A 25,513-nucleotide genomic window follows, 5' to 3' on the forward strand; every position below is an offset into this window, starting at 1 on the left:
TTATAAGTTATGCCCTTAACAAACATTTTTAATACTCTATTTGGGAGTTTGGAGAGGAAGGATTTTTAAATTAATTTAATTAATTTAGTCTGCTATTTTGCTGGACCACCTCCCTACACACACACTTGCATATTTACACCACCCTGGTACCATCTGCCTCTTTAAAGGAGTTATCCTGCAGAAAATGTCAAAAGTAAATCAGTGAGGGTGGGCCATGGTGTCTCAGCAGGTAAGAATGCTTGCCTGCCATGCCCAAGGACCCGGGTTCGATTCCCAGTGCCTGCCCATTAAAAAAAAAAAAGTAAATCAGTGAGGAGTTGATACAAGAGGCAACTTTTTTTTTTTTTTTTTTTTTTTTGCATAAGCAGGCATCAGAAATTGAACCCAGGTCTCCTGTGTGGCAGGCGAGAACTCTGCCTGTTGAGCCACCATGGCCTGCCCAAGAGGCAACATTTTGATACACAAACTCCCCAGGGAAATTTGCCATGCACAAAATTTGAAAAATCAACAGTTAAGGACGAAAATGATGGATGATACCCAATAAGGAAGGCGGTGTCTATGTAATTTTGGAAATGTGTAAATATATGACATGTATACAATATGTATTAGCTAATTCATATAAATATATGCTAATTTATTCATATGAAATATATGCTAATTTCATTCTTTTATTTTCTATCACATGCATTTTAGGCTATAATTCTAAAGAGAAGTAAAATCCAAAGATTAGGAGTGTCTGAACTCAACTTTTGGGTAAGATTCAACATCGTAAATACAGTATACTCAAACTATGCTTTTTGTTTCTATAAATTGAATATAGATAATATGTTTGAATTCTAATAATTTATATTTAATAAATCTTATAAGTAGCTATTTATCTAAGACAGAAAGTAACCCTTAGCAAAGACTATAAATCATTTTCAAGAAATTTAGTTCATTTATTTCAACACTATGGTCAGGCCCTTTCCATTATTTTTCATTCTACCTATACCTAGACTACCTTACTCTTTAATTTATTTCTACTCACATTGAGTTTTCTCTTTTACTTTATTAACCTCTCTTCAAAATAACTCTGTAATTCTTTTCCAGCTTTTCCTTTTTCTTTCTTCTACATCTGTCCACTGTCTCTTGTTTTGCTTCCAATTGTGGAGCCTATTATTTTTATCCTTTTAATGTTCTTCTTACAATCTCCAAGCTCCTTCTTGTTTCACCTCGGCTACCAGCTCATTATTGGACTTCTTCCCACTTATCCAAATGGATGCTTGTGCTTTCTGTTTCAAGTAAGACTATTAGGTAGGCATTGCAAATATTTAAATCTTTCAGTATCAGGCAGACAGATGAGATTCATTATTTTTCTCTGGGTTTTTCATGTTTTCCTATTTTTAAAAAACACTCGCCATATTGAAGATCTGTGTGTGTACAAATTGTATATTAAGAAGATAAAACTGGGAAAAGTTGAGGTAAGATGAGGAGGTGGATGTCTGCTTAGAATACAAAAGGACATAATGAAATGGGCTGCCAGTTTCCCATTGCTGGAGGTACTTTGCCATCCCCTATGGAGAAAACATAGAAAGATTTGTGTGCCGAGTTGTTGCATGGCATAGCCTTTCCAATATATGAATTTTTCACTTCAGAAAAATTGGGCGACACTAAAAAAAAGAAAGATTAAACCAAGAAAAACAGAATGGGGCTTCAGAAAGTATTCAAAGAAATGCTGAAGTCAAATTTGGCAAAAGGCCCTAACATGCAGAGAGAAGAAACTGAATGAATCCCAAGAGGGATAAACCCAACAAAATCCATGCCAAGATGCATCATAATTAAATTTATGAAGACAAAAGACAAGAAATCGTGAAACAGGCAAAGAGAAACAATGCATTACCTTTAGGGAAAAACTCAAATTATAGCAGAATTTTCATCTAAAACTATAGAGGCTAGATGGAGTGGCACAACTTTTGTCAAGAGCTGAAAGAAAGGAACAGTCAACCACAAATTATATGCCCAGTGAAAATATCCTTTATGAACAAAAGGGAAAATCAAGACATTCTCAGATGAAAGAAAAGTAAGACAATTTTCCTTAACAGGATATCTAATAAGTTTTCCTTAACAGAATAACTAATAATAACAGAAAGGTAATCATAAAACAAGGAATCTTAGAATATCAGGAAGGAATAAAGGACAGCAAGATGGGTAAAAAGAATGATACATATAAATAGACTATTTTTCTTCTACTTCTTATTCATTATTTCCTTCCATGTGTTTTCATTTGGTTTATTGGCCTTTTTCTAATTTTTTGAGTTAGGAATTTATTTTGTTTATTTACGTTCTTTAGTTTTTTATTGATATAAGTTAAAAGCTCATAAATTTTCTTCTGATCCTTGTTTTAAATGTTTCCCATAGTTTCTTTTCAGTGTGATTATTTTAAAAAAAATTTGTATTTCTGTTTCTCTCAAACGACTTTTTAAGTAGGTTTGTTCATTTCCAGGGTCTTTGAGTCTTTTGATTTTCTTATTAATTTCTAGTTTCTTACAGTGTTATTAGAGGGTGTTATTTGTATTCTTTTTATTTTACAGAACTTATGGATGTTAACTTATGGATGTGACCTAATATGTTATCATTTTGTAAATATTCCTTGTTTTTTAAATGAAAGTGTATCTTTTGCTTGTAATTGATCTGTTAAGGTTTTCTATTTCTTGTAGAATCAGTCTAGGTTGTTCACATATTTCTAGAAATTTGTCTACTTCCTCTAGATTATCTGACTTATTGGCATACAGTTGTTCATAGTAATCTCTTTTAATTCTTTTTATTTCTGTAGGGTCTGGTACTAATGACTCTCCATTTATTTATTTATTTATTTATTTATTTATTTTATTTTTTGCATGGGCAGGCACTGGGAATGGCAGGCGAGAACTCTGCCTGCTGAGCCACCACAGCCCGCCCCCTCCTTTTATTTTTTATTTTTGTTAGTCCTCACCCTTTTTTTCTGTCAGGCTAGCTACAGGTTTGTCAGTTTTATCTTTCCGAGGATCTAACTTTTGGTTTCCTTGATTCTCTCTACTGTTTTTTTTTTAATTCTGTTTTATTTATCACCCCTCTGATCTTTGTTATTTCTTTCCTTCTGCCCACTTTGAGTTTATTTGCTCTTTGCTTTCTGATTCCTCCAGTTGTAGGTTAGGCCTCTCACTTGAGATCTATTTTTAATGTAATCACTTCATACAAATTTCAGTCTTAGCATTACTTTTGCTGTATTCCATAAGTTTTGGTATATGGTATTTTCGTTTTCATTTTTCTCAAGATATTTTCTAGTTTTCTTTATGATTTCTTCAACCCATTGTTACTATTTTTTTAAGAATGTATTGTCTTACTACCGCATATTTGTGAATTGTCCATTTCTCCCTCTGTCATTGATTTCTTATGGGGTTCTTTTATCCGCTTAAGGCGACATTTCACTCTGGAATTACTTTAGCTTAATTTTGGTCTCTTCATGTCCTCTTCTCTGTTCTAAATGACATTAATGGATTACCATCGTATAATTTTCATATACCTCTGTTATATGGTCATTTTCTTTTTTCTACTTGGAAGTAATTTGAAGCTTATTCATTTATCTGTGTTCTCTGTTGTTGCGTTTTTCTACTTGTTGGATTGTTCTACTTGTAGGATATATGGAGAGATTTGGATTTAGGCTGCTGTAATTTTCCTCAGGTTACCCAGAATTCCACATTTGTTCTCTTTTTAATCAAAGCTAGCCAAAAAGTAAATAAAACAAACAAAATAAAAAACAAATTCCCTGTTAAGTTTTGGTGCATAGTTCTCTTTTTAAAAGGAATTCTTAAGTTTTCAAACATTAAATTTTCCTTTGTGGAAAGATGCTCATGTACTTAGATTTCCATAAGAGTAGTATGAGAATTTATAATACACTGTTTTTAAGAAAGAATCTTCTGTTGAGAAATAATATTTGGAAACAAGCAGATAGCCTCTGTCACATCCTAAAAGAATTTGAGAAAAAATAGCTTTTTAAAAATTCCTTTAGGTTTATGATATGTACAATTCCAATGTTGCTTTATATTTTATAGCAGTATCATCACTTTTAAATCTTTGTCCTTGAAATTCTCTAAAGAAATGTCTCCCTTTTAAGATCTCATTACTAAAATAGCTCACAAAATTGAAATTGTCTTATGTCATTGATAGGCCTAAGTTGAATATTCTAACAGGGCAATTTGTAAATTTTAATACCTGATTTCTCATCTCCTTTATTTTCTAGCTAATTCAAGGCTGTTCTTGGTTGTGTGGAACAATCATTCTGAAACATCTGACATCTAAAATCTTAGGTGTTTCCGACCATGTGAGTACATTCTAGTTAACAAATAAAAGTTTTATAGGTAGGGAGCTGGATAAAAACTTCGATATCATTTATTCTGACCTGTTCATTTACAGGGGTTAAGTGCCTTTTTACAGGTCCCCAAGATAGTTATTAGCAGAACCAATAAAAAAATGCAGGCTGGGTGGGCCACAGTGGCTCAGCAGGCAGAGCTGTCCCCTGCCATGCTGGAGTCCGGGTTCAATTTCTGGTGCCTGCCCTTGAAAAAAAAAAAAGTGCGGGCAGACCTAGTCTTATAGGGAGAAGATATTTAACTAGTTATTTGTTTATACTGCTTATTAAGAGTACAAATTACTTGTTAAATAATGAATTATTCAATAAGTTATTCATTGGTTGTAGTTGTTAACCATGAGTATTCTATATTCAACTTTATAATATAAAACTCTTGAAATCATAATGGAGTTTTAGTTTTAATTATTTGTAATTGTGGTCTAAAGATGTTTTGTGATATTTAAAATTTTTTCTTTGTTATATAAAAAGGAATTGTTAAAAATGTTCTAATTTTTCATCTTCTAGAAAATATATGTAGTTCATTTTTCTCTCATATATTATGTATCTCTTTGTTTTAAGGATGTCTTAAACAATGGCCCTTTATAGTCAAAATCTTAAGATAGGTTAGGAAATAGAAAACAATACATGAATTTACTAACTTTTGTATTCAGCACATCGTGTTTGAATGTAAGCATACTTAAGTGTGTCAGAAAATAATATACAATGAAATTTACCTGTATAGTACTACTCAATTTTAGATTCCTTTTCTAATGACACAATTACTTCAACTTTGGCAAAGGATTTATAGTCCTTATTCTCTAAAATACTAATACTGTTACTATTCAGTAAAATTGAGTTTGCACACATGTTCATGTTTCATATAATTTCAAAACGTAAGCACTTATTTCCACTTGATAGCTTTGCATAGTGGTTTATTAGATTTATTTTTTATTGTTTTTGCCTTCTTTTCCCTTTTTATTGTTCTTAACTTTTTATTCTATAGAGTATACATTTTATGATGACCTATATTTAGGACTTCTGTATTATTTTTCTATTAACGACTTGTGCATTTGATTAATTCTTGTCTCCTTCCGCATTGACGGTCAGCTTTTTGTAACTCTTATAAGAAATACACACACACACACACACACACACACACACACACACACACAAACTCTTGGCACGCTAAGTGACCTCCTCTATGTGACAGCTATGAGAAAGTCTTAAAATTATAAAAGTTTGGTTAAATTATTTCATAGTCATCTAGCCTACTCTAAATTTAAAAAATAATGCCAACTTCAAATTGTCTTTCATACCGGTAGATAACGGAAACCATGAATAAATGAAAACCACTGATCATTAACCTTGGTATAAAATTATTTCTGGCCTGGTAAAATAATTTGAATTAAGGTTTTACATTCCAAAAGTTTTCCCTTTTTTGACTTTCATAAAATTCATGAAAAAATATTTGTCTCACTGACAGCAGGTAGTAAATAATCATTAGAAAGCATAGATTCTACAAGCTTCAGTTTGTTTGGTGATGTTTTTTAAGGCCTTTGAGATAAAGTCAGAGAATCAAATCAATACGTATGATTGTTGTGCTTCTTGTGCAGTTTATCATAATGTTTGTGATGTTTGTATATATAATCAAGTATAGCTTGAATGTTTGTCTTAAAAATGTTAGGAAACCACTAAGAAGACACCTGATACTGCGTTAAACATTAGGGACACCCAAATCAGTAGGCCAAGCTCTTGATCTTGAGGCTTGCTATGGTGAAGCCTATGTAGGTAGCGGAGAAGCTTAGCCTACCTGTAGGTTTGCTTAAGAGTTACTTCCGAAAGACCTCTTTAGTTGCTCAGATGTGGCCTCTGTCTCTCTAAGCCCAACTCTGCAAGAGAAATCATTGCCCTCCTCCTTACATGGGACATAACATCCAGAGGTGAAAGTCTCCCTGGCAGCACAGGAAATGACTCCCAGATATGAGTCCAGCCCTGGCACTGTGGGAGCAATAATGCCATCCTGAGTAAAAGCAGGGAAAGAAGTATAACAAATAAGATATCAGTGGCTGAGAGAGTTCATATAGAGTCAAGAGGCTATTCTGGAGGTCACTGTTACACAGGCTTCAGTTAGACATTGCTACCTATCCTAACTTGCCAACCCCCAAACAAAACCATTCCAGCCAATTGTAAAGAACACCAAGGGTGTTATGTAAGATCCTACAAAGGGTTTCCAGAGTCCTACAACCTCCAGATGGGTCCCTGAACCAGATATGTCCTGAGAAGCAGAGGGGCCAGCCTCTCAAGTACATCAACTAGTTCCATCCACCCATTCCATATCATTGACAGCCCCTTGTAGCATAAAAAAGTTAGAATGGGCTTAGCCCAAATATCCCTAAGGAGTGGGAGAAAGATCAAAGGTGATGGTGGCATTATACAGAGAAAGTAGGGTTTAACAAATGAGTATGAGTGCTGAATGATTATACTGATATTTCTTTTAGTCTCCAGGATCTTACAGTTGCTAAAAGTAAAAACCTAAAATTGTAGAATTGTAACCCATACCAAACTCTGAAAACTGTTCTACAACTAATTGTTGTGATGTACTTTGAAACAAATGTTGCATATTTGTTATTTTTCAGAAAAAAAATTTCTTCTAGCCTCCAGTGTTTTGGAGCAGCTAGAAGGAAAAATCTGAAATAGTGGAATGGTAACCGGTAACAAACTCTGATGGGGGAAATAATGGAGGAAATATTCCCAACCCTTATAAAAGACATAAGTATGCAAATCAAAGAAAATTAACAGGACCTAAATAGAATAAATCCAAATAGGCCTACCCTCAGACACATACGAATCAATCTGTCAAATGTTGAAGAGGAGGAGAAAATTCCAAAAGGAGCAAGAAGGAAGCAACTCACCACATAAAAGGGAAATCACAAAAGACTGAGTGTGGACTATTCAACAATAAACAAGGAGGTGAGAAGATGGGTCTTTGATATATTCAACACCTGCAAAGACAAAGACTTCCATCCCAGAATTCTGTAACCAGCCAAATTGTCCTTGAAAAAAGTAAGGGAGTGACCAAAATTTTCAATGACAAAGTCTGAGAGAAATTCTTGACAAGAGATGGCCCTAGAAGAAATACTAAAGGGACTTCATTAGGTGAAAATAAAGATGGGGGTTGGAGGACTGGAAAGGGGCACAGAATTGAATGGTACAGTAAGGGCAATTTAAAGGATAAAAAGAGAAAGAGGGAAAAGAATATAAAGATTTGACAAATATAGATCAAAGGATAAGATGGTAGATTCAAGAAGTACCTTTAGAGTAACAACTAAAAAAAAAACAAACTCTGAAATTTCTTCTGTAACTACTTGTTGAAGTATACTTTGAAAATCATTGCTTTTTTTTCTTTTATTTGTATATATGTTATATTTAACAATAAAAAAGTTTTTAAAAAATCAGGAAACCCCCAAAATTTTAATAAGTACATGAGGCTTTGTGAAAATGCCTGTGCATAGAAAATTTGTTCATGGTTTATAATGTGCGGTGAAATGGGTTAAATAAAATTTTTACTTGATAAATGATTTGAATATAAGATCTGCTGATAAACTATACTGTGATTTCTGTCCAGCAAATACCCATTTTGGTGCACTTATATTATCATCTTCCCTGCTTATTTTTTTCTGACCTCTTTCTACTCTTCATTTCTCTTGATTTATATATCTGCATTTGTATATAGATTTAGTTATCTTTAAAGTTAAACATTTGGTTCACTGTAAATTTTTGTTTTAAATGAGGGGCTTTCATATATTTTGGATTTATTTGCTCTGTAGACCTTATTACTATTACATCCAAATCAGTTATTACTGACTATAATTATTTGTGTAATTTTAATCTACTTTATTTTATTCCAGATTCGCTTGAGTGACCTTATAACTGCCAGAATTTTAAGGTATACAGATTTTGATACCTTGATGTATACCTGTGCTCCTGAATTTGACTTCATGGAAAAAGCGGTATGAATGTTCCTCTATTTTTCCTTTTTGCTACATGTATGATGATTTTTTAATGCTTAAGTTTTCTTTTAAATCTGAACCTAAAAATACTTCACTCAGTAACAGCCAACCTAATTATTTTATCACTTTTATACTATAACTTTTGCATGCCCTATAGCTTTTCTTACCTGTTTTCTCATCTGTAAAATCGATAAATAATAACTTGCTATTGTAAGAGTCTTTTATGGTGATTAAATGAAATAATTCATGTAGAGTACTTAACATACTGTATGTGTATAAATTATTATTGTTATATCTCAGATTTTATAATCTGGGCCAGCTAGGGGTATGGGACCATTGAGGAAGAAAATCCAAGTTCTTGTTTTCATATTTGTTTTTATAAAATTCACTTGTGTTACATTTAGTACCTCAAATATTAGAAAATTTCCTAACAAGGTGTTGCCGAAATGGTGTAGTTTTCATGTATATATAAAAATTCATTTTATATAATGGATATATGTGGTATTACCCTTAAAAAATAGCTCATATTATTAAACTTTAAAATACTTTTCTGTTTGTAAGATCATAGAGCACAGGAGCAAGAAGGGACCTAAGAGTCCACATAGTGTAACTCTTTCATTGTCTGACAAAGAAAACCCAGTTAAATGCCTTGCCAAAGTAGACAGTGGAGCCAAGATTAGAATATTCGCCTATTGACTCCCAATCCACTGCTCTTACCTCTGCATGCTACTTTTTTTTTTCTTCATAGTAAATGAAAAGATTGCCCCTGATTCAGCCCTGGTTTAATAATTATGAATTCTGAATTATTGGTAACTATAAAATGCAATTTTTTATATTTCATCTCTTATTCATCAACTAGTCATGCATTCATTCAAAAACTATTACTGACCACCAGTTATATGTGAGGCCGTTGCTGTAGGGCTACAAGGAGGAACATGACCCACTCCTGCCCTCAAGAATTTATAATTTAATTATATGGCAAATCACTCTTCATCACAGTGATAGGTCATTGTGCATGAATGATGGGTCAGGTTGCACCAATAACTCTGAGCTATTCAGCAGGTGTTATTTCAATAGTTACTCATACATGCAGTAATTAGTTAGGCTAGTTATCTAGTTAGGCTAGCTTTCTTTCTTGCTAATTCCTATTAAACATGGAACACTGAAGCACAGGAAAATGATAATGTAGGTTTCAGGGAGATAAAACCAAAAGAAAGCAAAAATTTTAATATATCGGTCTAATTCTAATTTACGTAGTATTGTCCTATCATTAAAATTTTTTATAACTTTATGTAACTTTTTATATAATTTTTGTGTTAGAGCCTGGAAGTAATAAATTTATAGTCTGCTAATGACAAATTTTTACCTTTAAGAAATTGGATTGTGGCACTCACTTTGACGTAGATGTTTTATTCATTTAAAGTAAAATTAAATGAATAACAACTATTTGAACAATGTGCTATATTTCAGACCCCACTGAGATACACAAAGACATTATTGCTTCCAGTTGTTCTGGCGATTGCTGGTTTCATCTGTAAGAAGGTACTTTTAAAAAATTTTATTACTTGCATTCAGGTTCAAGATAAGAATTATAATAGATTAATGCTAATAGCTCAGAATTTTATCTCATTTTTAGGATAAACTCTCACTGTCTCTAAAAATTCTCCTTTCTGTAGTATTATATGGGTTTTTAAAAATCCGTGTTAGAAAAAGTATTTTTATTTATTATTTCAAAAGATATTTGTGAAACACCTGTTATGTGCCAGGTACGATGCTAACATTATAGGTTCACTGGGGCAAACAACACATGGCCATTCCTGTCTTAGAGTCTACAGTGTGGTAGAGGGATAAACATTAAGCAAATAATCACACCAACAACTGAAGAATTACAATTGTTATAGGTGCAATGAAAGAAAAGTACAGTGACAACTTGGCCATCTTCTAAATACAGTTTAAATACAGTTTCCTGTATTTAAAGTCAAATTGCACTTTCTATACTATCTTTTCTATGTAATTTGGAGTTCCTTCATTTCTTGTCCATTCCTTCATTTCTCATCCGTGTTTTGAATATTATTTGAATAAATTACTAAAAATATGAATAACTTTTGAGTGAAAAAGAAGGAGTCTCCTTTCTATCTATTGTTTCATCCTTGATCACTTCGTTTGGGCCCATTTGGAAAGAGTCAAGATGGAGGTAATGGGAAGAAGTGAATAAACTCTGGACAAGTTTCCTGCTTTCCATCCCCTTAGCCCTACATGTCTCAGGTTGCAGATTTCCTCTACTAGCCTGTTTCTATTCCAACACGGCAACCTGTTGCATTTCTTACAGGACTCCACTTAGAGGGGCTAATGCAGGAATTAACTTCATGGGGGGACAAATGATAGGTAGATCTACTGTGGCAATTAAAAAAATAAATAAAACCAAGACTCATAGAAACATCACCAGCCCCAGAATACACCACAACCCAAACTACATCTGTGCACTAATGCACACGTGTACACACACCCCGACATACAAACACCCATGCCTGCAGCCATCAAAACTCAAACATCTCTCTTCCACATAAACCCCTCAGTCCTTATTGCTATTTTCGCTGTTTTTCACCTTAAGGATACCTTCAATGTTGTGTGTGAAATCACTTCTGGGGAGGAAAGAGAAGAAGGCATAAATAGTGTGATTTTCCTGTGACAGTATTGAATCTTGGAACACTTATAAATGAATATGTTTTATTAACAATACTCTCAAATTGGCATTTGCTTGCATATGTATCTGGAACCTCATATCACTTGATGCATAACAATTTGAGGTATTAGTATTGATTTTATATAGTAGCTTTTATGGATTTTAAAATATTCTTACATGTAGAATGCTTTAGAATTAATGAGAGAATTTAAAAATTCTAAACCTAGATTTCATTTTAAAGTCAAGTCCAAATTCAGCTATGTATTTTCAACATCTTTCTTTGAATTATAAAACACGTATCATTCGGAGTACAAAATTTTAAGTTATCTTTACTTTCTTTAATTTATCAATTCAGTTGCATATCATTGCTGCTAAAGCCTCTTTGGCCAAATTTAGCTGCCATATTCCCCTTTCCACTCCTCTCTTCTACCCTGTACTGTCGTCTGGTACATTTTGATGAGTACCCTTGAGCCTTCTGTAACAGTCACTTTAGGCTGAGATAGAGATCAGGGAAGCAGATATGCCTATAGCTAATTTTATAAATAATCAGAAGTTTGTGGGTGAAGTAGGAATATAGTCCAGTGTGTGGATGGGTGTATGAAAAGTTGATTGATTGGTTGATTGATTGATTGATATAGGTAGATGATAGATAGAAAGAGATAGATAGATAAGACAGTTGACAGAGGTTATACTTTGCTTGGGAGGCTAAGATAAAATAGTCTCTGAAAATACATTGGAAAGTACATCGAGGAAACTACCTTCTTTATGGAAGCCAACCCCTCCCACCCTGCCTAGTAAAAATATAGACTTACAATGCTAGTAAGGAATTAGCCACATATGAAAGCTTAGTATTTTAGAGCTGAAATGGACTATTTTATAGAAGAAGATGTAATCACTTAAAGAAGTTGCCTGTGGCAGAACTGGGACTGCACTTTTTATGATACCAGTAAGGACTCACTTTAACATTAAGAAAAATACTTCTTCTAGTTTGGTGTGTTTTATACTAATGAATTAGAGCACTTTAAATGTTGTGCAATTTTTTAGAAAAGTTTTGTTCATTTGATTCTATTCACAGACCATTCGTGATGTTTTATGTGTCTTGTCTACAAACACTTATCAAAGGTAATTATAGTTTCTAAAGCATGCTATATTCTATTATTAAATTGCACTGTAATATTAATTTTTCAAATGCTTATACATTAACCTTCAGCATGATGATCAAGAAAGGAAATATGAACCAAACTTAGACATCTTCTTTAGAAATGTGCTATTTTATGGATTTCATGTATGTATGTGAACTTTTTTGTAAATGTTTGTATTTTTGAATTGACTTAATGTATAAATCAATTCAGTTTAATTTTAATGTATCACTATAAAGTCAGCAAAGAGAAGAAGGTATTTAATATGCCTTTTTAAATAATTTTACTTTTACAGAAAGCTTAATTATTTTTCTGAATATTCATGAAATAGCTTTTCCTATGTTAATTGTTAAAGCAGTTTGTTGGGTCGCATTTTTTCTGTTTTTCTTAGGTCATTAGACCTAAGGCATAAACAGATGCTGCATATCTCATATCAATCACATGTTGCTATAAGGCATGAGAAGTAAATTGTGAAGGAAACTTCCTTCTGAGGGAAATCTTATATAAATTATCATTTAATATTTGTAGATATGTCATTTGATTTTTTTATTTAATAAACTTATTTTTAGAACACTTTTAGACTCCCAGAAGAATTGTGACAATCCTTCAGAGAGTTTCTGTGAACCCTATACCCTATGCTTATAATTCTATAAGCAGTATTGTATGATTCCCAGAATAGTTAGCAAGATCTTATGGAGCATTTGTTTGAGTCTTAGACACACTCTATTTTGTTTTGGTCAGATGGAACCCAAGGGTATGTGCCCTGACACCCTAAAGGTAATATATTTAGAGCACTGAAAGCCATTTACATAAGGAGTACATGAAGGACCTGGGTTATTTAATTGGTTAATAGAAGATTGAGGGGTACGTGGCAGCTGTCTTCAAATATTTGAGAGACTATAATGTGGAAGAGCACAGACTTGAGGACTAAGGGTGGAGATGCTTGTCTCAAAAGAAGGAAGATTTCTTAATGGTTACAAACTTGGAAGTGACACGACAGCCTTGTGTGTGTTTATGGTCAGAGGGGTGCTTTAAACCACAAAAATGATGCATGGTGCAGTAATGCATTCAGACAAAACATAAGTACGTAAAAAAAGAGAAAAGGTACCCCTCAACAAATAGAGGGATAGTTCCCAAATAGACAGAATTTCCCCTCTTTTAGATATCCTTACAGGTACTGATTGCAAACAGCTTTGCATGTACCAGTCTAGAAAATACATATACAAACAAATTTCTTACTGTATAAAAATATTTTTGTTAGAGATGTGGGTTTGCAGAATAATCATGCATAAAATATGGGGTTCCTTTTTACCACCCTATTATTAACCTCTTGCATTGCTGTGGTACATCTGTTACAATTGATGAAAGTACATTTTTTTAAAAGTACATTTTTATAATTGTGTAATGACCTATTAACCGTAGTTTAACTTAGGGTTCGGTGTTTATGTTGTGAAGTTCCATGGATTATTTTTCAATTTTTATTATAGTAACAAATATGCAACCTAACATTTCCTCTTCCAAGCACACTCAAATGTATAATTCAGTGCTGTTAATTATGTTCACAGTGCTGTGCTGCCTACACCACTATCCATTACCAAAGCGTTCCCATTGTCCCAAATAGAAAACCTGTACATTTTAAGTCTTAACTTTAACTTTTTCTATGGCTCTATGAGTTTGCTTATCCTAATTGTTTCATATCAGTGAGAGCATACAATATTTGTCTTTATGTGTCTTCAAGGCTCATCCATGTTGTCACATCAGGCCTTTTTAGGACTGAATAATATTCCATTATATGTATATACCACATTTTATTTATCTATTAAAGTATTGGCAGACACTTGGGTTGCTTCCATCTTTAGGAAATTGTAAATAATTTCACTGTGAACATCTGTGTGCAAACATCTGTTCAAGTCCCTCCTTTTATTTCTTTTGGGTATATACATAGAAGAGGGATTGCTAAGCCATAAGGTAAGTCTATACTTAACTTTGTGAGGAAAGGCCAAACTGTCTTTCACAGTGGCTACAACATTTTACATTCCCACCAGCAATGTATGAATGTTCCTTTTTCTCCACATCCTCTCTAACACTTGAATAATTTTAGTAGCCATTCTAGTGTGCATGTGAAATGTTTTTTAGTGTTGTAAAAACTAATGGCTAATGATATTGAGAATCTTGTCAAGTGCTATTTGGCCATTTGTATATATCTTCTTTAGAGAAATGTTTATTCAAGTCTTTTGCCCATTTTTAAAATTGGATTGCTTGTCTTATGGTTGTTGAGTTGAAGGATTTCTTTATGTATTCTGGATATTAATCCCTGAATGGATATGTGGTTTCCAAATATTTTCATCTGTGGTTTAGGTTGTAGTTTTATTTTTATGATAAAGTCCATTGATGTCCCAAAGTTTTTAATTTTAATTAGGTCCCATATATCTATTTTTTTTCTTTTGTACTTGTGCTTTGGATGTAAAGTCAAAGAAACCATTGGCTAACAGATATTCCTGAAGATGCTTCCCTACATTTTCTTCTAAGAATTTTATAGTTCTGGGTCTCATATTTAGGCCTTTGATCCATTTTGAGTTGTTTTTATGTATGGTATGAGACAAGGTACTCCTCTTCATTCTTTTGCTTATGGAGAGCCAGTTTTCCCAGCACCATTTGTTGAAGAGACTCTTTTGTCCCAACTGGGTGGTCTTTGCCACCTTTGTTGAAAATCAATTAGCTATAAATGTGAGCATTGATATCTGAACTCTCACTTTGATTCTGTTGGTCTATGTATCTTTTCTTGTGTCAGTACCATTCTGCCTTAATTACTGTGGCTTTGTAATAAGTGTTAAGATTGGTGTTCTAGTTTGGTAGCTGCCAGAATGCAATATATCAGGAATGTAAAGTCTTTTAAAAAGGGGAACTTAATAAGTTACAAATTTACAGTTCTAAGGCCATGAAAATGTCCCAATTAGAGCAAGAATATAGAAATGTCCAATCTAAGGCATCCAGGGAAAGATACCTTGGTTCAAGGAGGCTGATGACGTTCAGTGTTTTTCTCTGTCAGCTGGAAGGGCGCATGGTGAACATGGCAGCATCTGCTAGCTGTCTCTCCAGGCATCTTGCTTCATGAAGCTCCCCAGGAGGAGTTTTCCTTTTTCATCTCTAGAGGTTACTGACTGGTGGACTCTGTGGTTCTCTTGTCCTTCTGTCGTGGTTCTGCTGCTCTCTCCTTGTTCTCAAAAGGAACTCTCTCCAAAATGTCTCCTCTTTTATAGGATTCCAGTAAACTCATCAAGACCCATGTGGAATGGGTGGAGACACATCTTCATCTAATCAAGTTTAATACCCACTATTGATTGAGTCATATCTCTGTGGAGTAACCTAATCACGTTTCCAACCTATAGTGCTGAATAGGGATTAGAAGAAACCATTGCTCTCGTAAGATTTATTAGGATTAAAACATGGCTTTTCTAGGGTACATAAGTCCTTTCAAACTGACACAGTTGGGTAGTGTGAGTTCAAGTCTCCAGCTTGGTTCTTCTTGTTCAGGTTGGCTTTGGTCTTTCAGGGCTCCTTACCCTTCCATATAAATTTGATGATTGGCTTTCCCATTTCTTCCACGAAGGTTACTGGCAAACACAATCTTTAGAGGCAAAGACGGAATCATAGTATTCTTATTCTGAAATTTATTACTTTTTTTTTTAACAGTATACCTCTGGCTTCTGTATAGATCTTCCTTATACTTTGTAATAGTCTTGATGTTCTATTTATTATCAGGATTGGCCACCATGTATTTAATAATTCCCATATCATGGACATTCAGATTACAGTTAACTTTTGTCACAACAACCAATACTCTGTAATGAACATACTTGTACATGTATCTTTGCATACTTGTGGTATTTCTATAGCATAGAAAACTTGAAATGAGACTGGTGGATCATTAACCATGAATATTTTAGAATTTGATAAATACTGAGAGATTATAAGGATGAAAATGCTCAATTTCCTGCATCCACATGAATACTTGTTATCAAACTTTTAACTGATTTTCCATCTGACAGGTTAAAAAAAGTAGCATTTTATTTTATAATCCTTTGCCTATGAGTGCAGTTTTGCATCTTTTTATGTCTTTTGGCTATTGGCATTTCTTCTTGAGCATTTAAAAATTGATCTGTGGGTGTTTTTATAGACATTAACCTTTTGTCTATCACATTTATGATATAGTTTCTTTGTCAATTTGTAGTTTAAATTTATTTATGGTCTTTGCTTTATATAAGTTTAAGTTTTCTGTTCACTCATATCAGCCAACTTTCTGCCTTTTAAATTCATTTTTGCTCAGAAACACTTCTCCACATCAAAATGACTTAAATTTTTTTATTATTTTACATAATTTTTTTATTTTAAACCTAAATAATCAATCAATCTTGTGTTAATTTTGTAGTGTGGAGAGCTATGGGAATGTATGTTTTCCCAGCCATTTGAAATGTTGATTTTATCACATATTAATAAATTTCATATGTATTTAAGTCTGTTTCTAGATTCTCTCTTATATTTATCTTTTGTTTAAGTAGAACCGCACTATTTCAATTCCCTCATTATTATTTTCACATTTTCTTACATTTATGCTTTCAGGTTAACTGTGAAATAAATAGGTTGAGAATCCTTCTCTGCCCTCAGTTCCTGCCATAGTCACTTTATTGGAATTGTTTCAGATTAATTCAAAGAAATTTAATCTTTGTAAGATAAAGTGTCCAATCCAGGAATATTTACTTCTCTATTTATTAGCTTTGGGAAAGTCACTTAAACCCTCTGTGTCACAGTTCCATCAACTGAAAAACAGGAATAATATCCACCTCACAGGGTTGCCACATGTATTAAAAGAGTTCATATATGTAAAGAAAGTGCTTAGAAGAATTCCGATAGAACGAATACTCAAGTATTAGCTGTTATTATTGTTGTCGTAATTATGATCCTTTACTGCAGTTTTATAATCTTTCCTCTATGAATCTTAGTTTTTCCTTGTGGAATTTATAAGTTTTTGTTTTCCTTTTTTATTTTTCGCTATTGAGGATCATAAATTTTTACGTTACGTTTCCTAATTTGTTATTGCTAATTTAAAGGAATGCTGCTGTTTTGTTTTGTTTTGTTTTGTTTGTATGCTATATGTCCAGGGTCACATTTCATCCTTTTTCCTTGTCAGTATCCCATTACTGCAGCACCGTTTGTTGAATTTTTGTTTGCTTGTTTTTTCTTTCTTTCTTTGCTTGTTTGTTTGATTTGGGGAAGTTCATGGGAATTGAACCCGGGCCTCCTGTGCTGTTGATTTTTATACATCATTTTTTTATCTAGCTATATTACCAAACCTTCCTTTTGGTTCTCTGAGTTTTTCTATTAATTCTTTAGACTTTCTAGGCAGGTAATCATGCAATCTACAAATAATGATAATTTTCAGTATTTTTTAATCTCTTTTTTTTCTTGTCTTATTTTATTGGCTAGAAATTCCATAGCAGTGGTGAAAAACCGCAGTGATAATGGGCTTATTTTCTTTGTTCTCGTTTTATTTCTAACTCTTGAGATGAATGCCTCTACTAGTGCACTGTTCTTTTGGCTGTTGATATGCAATAAATAGCCTTATTTAATTAAGTAAATTTCTTTCAAGGTCATTAAACAAAATATTTTTTAAATAAAAATGAATTTTGAAAGTGTATGGTGAATGAATAACATTTCAGTATCTCAAGGGTATAAAGTGGACATTGAATTTTATAAAATGGCTTTAAAAATCTTTGGGGGATCATTATATGCTCTTTTTCATTTACTTTTTCTATAACAACAGACTATTAGGTTTCTTAATGTTGAACTGTTCCTGCATATCTAGAATGAAACCTACTTGGCCCCAGTGCATTATTCTTTTAATACTATGATGTAATTTATTTGCTCATGTATAATTTAAGATTTTGTTTATATATTTATAAGTGGAATTGGTAATGAATTTTTGTGGACTGTCCCTACTTGGTTTTGTAATCAAAGTTAAATGCTTTCTGTCTTTCTCTCTTCTCTGATGATAGTTTGATTAATAAGAAGATTTTCTGTTCCTTAAAGTTTTGGTAGAACCTACCCATAAAAATATGTTGGCCTTCTTTTGAGCGTAGAGGATAACTTCTCTTACTGGTTTTTTGACCTCTTGTATGGCAGTTTATCTATGCAGGCATTCTTCTTGAGTTAGGTTTGGTAAATTGTATTTTTAATAGATCATTTCATATAGATCCATAAATTGTACAAGGGCTTCTTTAAAAACAATTTCACCTGGATCTGTAATTATATTTATCTATTTTTAGCTCTGTATATTTGCCATTCTGTCATTTTTTATTGGTCAAACTTTTGAGAGGTTTTTCCTCTTATGGATTTTTCAATGAGCAAGCATTTGTTTTTATTTATAATGTCTATATATAATATTTATAATATCTATAATATAATATAGAATTTCTGAAAGATTTTCTCATCACTGCTTGTTCTTGTTTGTACAGATGTGATTTCTCTCAAGCTTCTCTGATGATCATTTGAATTTTTATTTAATACTTCTGTTTCTTGAAATAACTGTTTCCTTAGAGATCAGTTCATTTGCTCACTCATCTTGATGCTTCTCTTTTGTGATATTTGTGTCTTGTGATTTGATTGTTTATTCATATTTTAAATTAGTTACTAGGTTTATCTGTATCTGTAGTTATTGTCCGGATTCATGATGATTATGACAGTTACTTACCCACCTCTCTCATGCAGCAGCTTACTCCAGGGTTCTGTGGGTATTGGGTAGGAAAGCACAGACTGGCAGATCTCAGGGCAAGTGGAAGCCTATCTACCCCTGCCCTTGGCTGCATATGTAGGAAAGGAGCTATGATAGAGGCAAAGTGCTTTCATGGTTTTCACTTCTGTCTTGAGAGGCCTTCCCCTGACCACTCTTTTTTAAAATATTCAGATCGGTGTGTGTACCCAACCTTTCTCTGGACACTCTCTTTGCTTTACTCTCCAGCTCCAAAATGCTGCATACTATAAAGCCTTCTTTAAAAACTCAATACCTAATTTTCTCAATGGAAGAGTAAAATAGGCAGCCTCTTGCCTCTTTTGTGATTCTAATGTAAATTCCATGAGAAAAAGAGCTGTATCTACACTACTCACTGCTGTATTCACTGCTTAGTACCTAGAACACAATGAGTGTAATCCTAAGTGTTTAGTAAATTGGGACAACATTTCTGGAGACCAAAGATATTTATGTGTTTTGACCCAGTAATTTTTCTTCTAGAAATTTATCCTAAAGAAATACTCAGAAGTTTTATGTACCAGGATGCTATGCTATTTATGATTGTGAAAATGGAAATAACTCAAAAGTCCAGCACAGGTTATCTAAAATATTATCTATATATAGGTTGAATATTTAACAGAAATTCTTCTATTCATATGTCCCTCCAGAGGTATAATCTCCAGGGATCTGCAAAACCTATTTTATCTTAACCTAAGAATGTCTTTTTTATATACCTTAATAGGATGACTTTAAATTATACTTTTTAACTTGTTGTAATTTTTAATAGTATTATTTCACTATTTTAATTTCTTATCTGAGCTCCTAATCAGTTTAGAGAGAATCAAATTTTTAAAATCTAAGAACAAATAAGTGAACAATAATGAATTATTGTAATGTAATCATACTATAATGGACATTCAGTAAATAGAGTATATTTTTCTTTTATTCTAGAAAACAGCTCCTTGAAAATGGTGAGGTAAAGCTTTCATTTTTACTCTCTGCTAGACTTGTGCATTAGATTCTAGTTGAAGGATAATTCACAAAGGTATATCCTTGCTGCTGACTCACCCTCAGTAGTGCTTAACATGAGAATTGAAAATACGTTTCTGCTACTCCTTCTCACTCAATCTCCTCTCAGTTTTGACCAGTGTGAGCATTTGAAAGCCGGGAGGCTGATCTGGAACTGTGGGATTGCTTTCATTCATACACTTAACAATTACAAGCATCTGACATCACGGTGTTCCTGCCCACTGAGCCCGTCAGGACAGCCCCCGTGGCCCTGTGACTGGTGGGCTTCTGCCACCATACTGACTTGACTCTCCGTCTCCGGCTTATTATAGGATACGAGAGATGGTATAGCATTGCTCCTACCTTCAAGTATGTATAATTTTATGATGGAGGCATGAGACAAATAAGACCACATTCAGTGCAGTGCTGAGTTATGGGGGGCATACAAGAAGAAAAGGAAAGATAAGTGTCTGCTGGAAATACGATTTCCTAAGAGATGGAGCTTTAAGCAGGTCTTAAGGAAAGGATAAAATTTACAAATGAAGCCAAGTACATTTGAACTTAATAGGAATAGTATGATCATAACTAATACTCTGAATATTATATGTCATGTACTGTATCATTTAATAATAATCACAATATTATTCCCATTTTGCTAATAAGGAAGTTACATTAATTAGGTGATTTTAGCTGTTATAAAGATATGCCAACATCCTGGTGACTTAACACAGTAGGAGTTTAATTCTTGGCCTGAGTGGCTTCCAGGGTTGACATGTGCAGTGTCTTGGAGCTGTGTACCCCAGAAAAACATGCTCTTGAACTCAGTCCATTCCTGTGGGTGTGAACCCATGTAAGTTGTCCTTTTGACGAGATTCCTTCAGTTAAGGGGTACCCATCGCATTCAGGATGGGTCTTAATCCTTTTACTGAAGGCCTCATAGGGAAAGCCATGTAGGGAAAAAGGCAGTGGGAGCAGCCAGAAGCTGAATGTCAGCAGAAACGGGAAGAGAAAGAAGCCAGGAGAGGCTGCCATGTGCATTGTCATGTGACAGTAAATCCAAAGAGCAAGGGTCACCAGCAGCCAGCCCCAGAATGCCAGTCTCCTGGGAGACAGCAAAGCATTGATGAGGCCTTGATTCTGGACTCCTCTTAACCTCCAAACTATGAGCCAATAAATTCCTATGATTTAAGCCAAAACATTGTATTGTATTTGTTTTGGGAGCTAGGAAACTGAAAAAACATGTCTATCTGCATCTAGCCAGAATAGAGAAACCCCGGGAGGTTTGTAAGAGCTAACCCTGGAAGAGAGTTGCACACCACTTCCTGCTCACAGACAGCTCAGCCATACGGCCACACCTAACTTCTAGGGAGCCTATACTTAATTTATAGCTAATGTAGGCTAGTTGTGCATCCAGGAAGAAGAGCAGAGGGGTCTCTGCCAAGAAATAATAAATAGCTTGCCTAAGGGCTCTATTAATTTGTAGCTTTTGAAATATAAAGTCAGTGATTATAGCTTACCATGTATAAGACATTTTAAAAGTGATTTACATATATTATTAATCATTTCATCCTCATGATACTCCATGATATAGGAGGTACCTGTATTATCTGTGTTTTACAGAAGATGATGATTATCATCTGAATTTTCCAGCTTAAGAAGCTGGCACAGAAAGGCTAAGTAACTAGCCTAAGTTCACAAAGTTAAAATTACCGCAGCTTTATAGAGCTAATGAATATGATCCCAGAAAGTTTAGTTGCAAAATCCAGGGTTTTAAACATTCATTCTATTATGCTCTATTATTCCATGTACCTCAATTATGAATTGTAACATTACCCCATTTCCTTATTAGGAAATTATATACTTTATATTTTAATATTTATTTTTTATTTTATATTTTGTAGTTTAATATACAGTATCTAAAATAAACCCACTGTTTTTTTAAAAATATAATACTTTTTCATTTTCTACCCTCCATTCTCACGTATTTCTTGTTACTTTCTCATTGTCTTTCATTTCTCTACTTTTATTTTGTCCATTTTCTTTTATTCTACTAAAGCTATAGACCTAACAGTTCAGTTCTTTATTAAATGCCTATCATATACCAAGTCCTTGCTTTAAGGAATTTATAGTATAGTAGGGGTGGGGAGACAAAAAATGTGAATATGTGCAATACTAAAAGCCCACTAAAAACAGAAAGGCAAGACAAAAGGAGGAGTATTTAAATCTGTTTGGAGAGGGCAGGGCAGAGGGCAAAGATTTTTCTGAATGACTTTAAAGGAGGAAAAGGAGTTTTCCCAGTTCAGAGGAAGTACACATACAAAGAAACCCCAAGATCGTATGTTACATTCTGAACTACAGGCAAATCAATATTTCCTGATGTTAAAATGATAAGAAATAGCAGAAGATGGGACTGGAAAAGTGGACAGGGTTCAGACCACGGAAACGTTGTGTGCAAAGAACTTGGACTTCATTCTCGAATTTATTGTTAAGTGGAGATGGTGTTCTAGTTTGCTAGCTGCCAGAATGCAATATACCAGAAACAGAATGGCTTTTTAAAAAGGAAATTTAATAAGTTGCTAGTTTACAGTTCTAAAGCCAAGAAAATGTCCCAATTAAAACAAGTCTATAGAAATGTCCAATCAAAGGCATCCAGGGAAAGATACCTTGGTTCAAGAAGGCCTATGAAGTTCAGGGTTTCTTTCTCAAGTGGAAAGCCACATAGTTAACACAGTCAGGGTTCCTCTCTCACCTGGAAGGGCACATGGGGAGCACAGCATCATCTGCTAGCTTCTTCTGGCTTCCTGTTTCATGAAGCTCTCCGGGAGGCATGTTCCTTCTTCATCTCCAAAGGTCACTGGCTAGTGGACTCTGCTTTTTGTGGCTATGTTGTTCTGCTCTGCTCTCTCCGAATCTCTCATTCTCCAAAATGTTTCCTGTTTTATAGGACTTCAGAAGCTTATCAAGACCCACCCAAATGGGCGGAGACATGTCATCACCTAATCCAGTTTAACAACCACACTTGATTAAATCACATCTCCAGGGAGATGATCTAATTATAGTTTCAAACATACAGTATTGAATAGGAATTATTCTGCCTTTACAAAATGGGATTTTGATTAAAACATGGCTTTTCTAGGAGACATACATCCTTTCAAACCAGCGCAGATGGTATGGTTTGATCTGAGTTTTAGATATTTCAGGTCTTTTGGCAATAAAACTGGTATATTTAGTAACATAGGTCATTACTATAGTAATGCAGATATTTGTAAGAATTTTCTACTTGATATTTTGAGAACATTCACAGTTCTGAAAGCTGATCAAATGGTATCTAAGTTAGTTTTTAATACTTAGCATTTAAGAGCTTTGCTATCCGAAAATGAAGATTTTTTTTCCTTGCTGCCTTAATTTTAAATTGGTTTATGAAACTTATTGCGCAAACACAGGCTTTACAATGATTATATGGATTTTTATTTAAATATACTTATGGTTAAGCTAACTAAGATATCCATTTTTGGTGGTTCTAAGTGGATTGTTCGTTTTCTTAAATAAAAAATATGGAGAATAAATAAATGAAAGGAGAGCGGAAGTCAAGGAGACTTTACTAAGGAAAGAAACAGCAGGTCTCTTAATCTCTTTAGATTAATGAGAGTATGCTAAACTCCTGATGTATAGGCAGATTGGAGTTTTAATTTCTAAAAGCAGTAGATCTTATGGAAGTGTAATGTAAATGTAAAGTCTTAAATCTCTTGAATGAAATTGATGTGAAATAAGGTTATACATTTCAGCTAGTTCAGGATCAGGTGATATTTTTATGTCTCTGTGGTTTACCTAGTCAGTTCTTTCAGGTCCTTATTCAAATGTCACCTTTCCAGTGAGGCCCACCCTGATGATCCTACTTAAAATTGTAGCTATGGCTCCACATCACTCCTTGCACTGCCAGGCTCCTTTCTCTGCTCTCTGCTCCCTGCCCTTTGCCATCAGGTGTTTCATTTTCTAATAGACTGTATAATGGTTTACTTAGTATATTTATTGTCTATCTCTCCTTACTAAATATATTAGACTGTAAGTCTCACAAGGAAGAAAGTGTCCCCTGTTGTTCTGTTCTCTATTGTAGCTAAAGCACCTCAGACATTACCTGACATACGTTAAGCATTAAATCTTCGATGAATAAATGAATGCATATTAAGTACTTATTATTAAGTTAAAGATTCTTGTCTTTATTAATTCTTTGTATTTATTAATTCTAAGATATATAAAGTGTAAATGTCATTTTTATGTGTGTTTTTATAGCTGGTTTTTCACACGTTGCAGTTTTTAGCATTTTCTGCCCTTGCCATTTTAATTATGAGGCTGAAGCTGTTTTTGACACCTCACATGTGTATTGTGGCTTCCTTGATATGCTCGCGAAGGGTAAGGTGTTCATTATAACTACTCCATTGCAACCATAGTAACTATGGTGTAATTACCACGGCTTTTATGAATAATCCTCTACGTGTTTTTAGGTTAAATAACTTAAGTGATTTCAAATGTTGGTTCATGGTTCACTATAGAGGAGGAAAAACAACTACAAGTAGCTTTGGAAATTATTTATAGATTTTTAGCTGATATTCTATGACAAGTGATGAGGCACACTTTCTCCACTGTTAGTATCCTCTCCGTAAATAAGTCTTTTGGAGTTCAAGACTGTGCAAGAATTTCCTGGCCCATCAACACTCTCCAAAATTCTCTTCTACAACTAGAGCGAATGCAGTATAATTTTTATAGTATAGTCTTTTTCACTCAGATTATACCTAGGATTCCTTTAGTGCATCTAGCATATAAAATAACTAGACCAAGTGGCTAGAATCTTGGGATCAAGGTACTTCTAGAAATACCTTATATACTTTTATTATGTGTATGCTGTTTTAGAATATCATTTTGCTTATTTTCCTGAAGTGGGGGATGTACGTGACAAAACTAGTGGGGTTTCCCCTGGTTACCCCAAAGTGTTTTGAGAAGGCAATCAAACATTAAGGGATTTGATTCTAGGAATTTCACAATTGTGCTTCACTAAACTTAATCCCCGAGAGTAAATCAGTACTGGAGAGGTCAGGTGTTCCTTTCTGAATTATTTTTAGGGAAGAGAAAACTCCTTTTTAATGGGGTCCTAAAAAAATCCAGAAGATTTGTTGTTTTGAAATTATAAGTGATAATAATTATATATATTAGTGTAATAATATTATCAAATGATAATCTACTTGATTTAAGTAACCAGATAAGAATTTGTTTTTGATTCCTATAGCAGTCTTCACATAAAAATTATAAATAAATGGTTTCTCTCATTTCAGCTCTTTGGCTGGCTTTTTTGCAGAGTTCGTTTTGAGAATGTTGTCTTTGGCATTCTAACAGTGATGTCAATACAAGGTTGTGCAAATCTCCATAATCAATGGAGCATAATGGGAGAATTTAATAATTTGCCTCAGGAAGAACTTATACAGTGGATCAAATACAATACCAGACCTGGTGTGTAGCTATACAGTTGTA

The 25,513-nt window shown here is 33.8% G+C and overlaps 1 protein-coding gene across 3 annotated transcripts in view; it reads left to right on the forward strand.

Moving 5' to 3' along the window:
• DPY19L2 (dpy-19 like 2) overlaps positions 1 to 25,513 on the forward strand; it is a 140,756-nt gene that overhangs the window by 103,862 nt on the left and 11,381 nt on the right. For 2 of the 3 annotated variants that reach the window (XM_077120018.1, XM_077120000.1), the window contains exons 12-19: positions 694 to 753; positions 4,259 to 4,339; positions 8,275 to 8,376; positions 9,847 to 9,918; positions 12,135 to 12,181; positions 19,934 to 19,958; positions 24,281 to 24,400; positions 25,318 to 25,492. In XM_077120018.1, the coding sequence (XP_076976133.1) occupies positions 694 to 753; positions 4,259 to 4,339; positions 8,275 to 8,376; positions 9,847 to 9,918; positions 12,135 to 12,181; positions 19,934 to 19,958; positions 24,281 to 24,400; positions 25,318 to 25,492 (682 nt within the window). The remainder of the gene's footprint in view (positions 1 to 693; positions 754 to 4,258; positions 4,340 to 8,274; positions 8,377 to 9,846; positions 9,919 to 12,134; positions 12,182 to 19,933; positions 19,959 to 24,280; positions 24,401 to 25,317; positions 25,493 to 25,513) is intronic. The other variant, XM_077120008.1, reaches the window with a different exon arrangement.

The sequence above is a fragment of the Tamandua tetradactyla genome, chromosome 1 (assembly GCF_023851605.1).
Source record: "Tamandua tetradactyla isolate mTamTet1 chromosome 1, mTamTet1.pri, whole genome shotgun sequence".
Classification (NCBI taxonomy): Eukaryota; Metazoa; Chordata; class Mammalia; order Pilosa; family Myrmecophagidae; genus Tamandua; species Tamandua tetradactyla.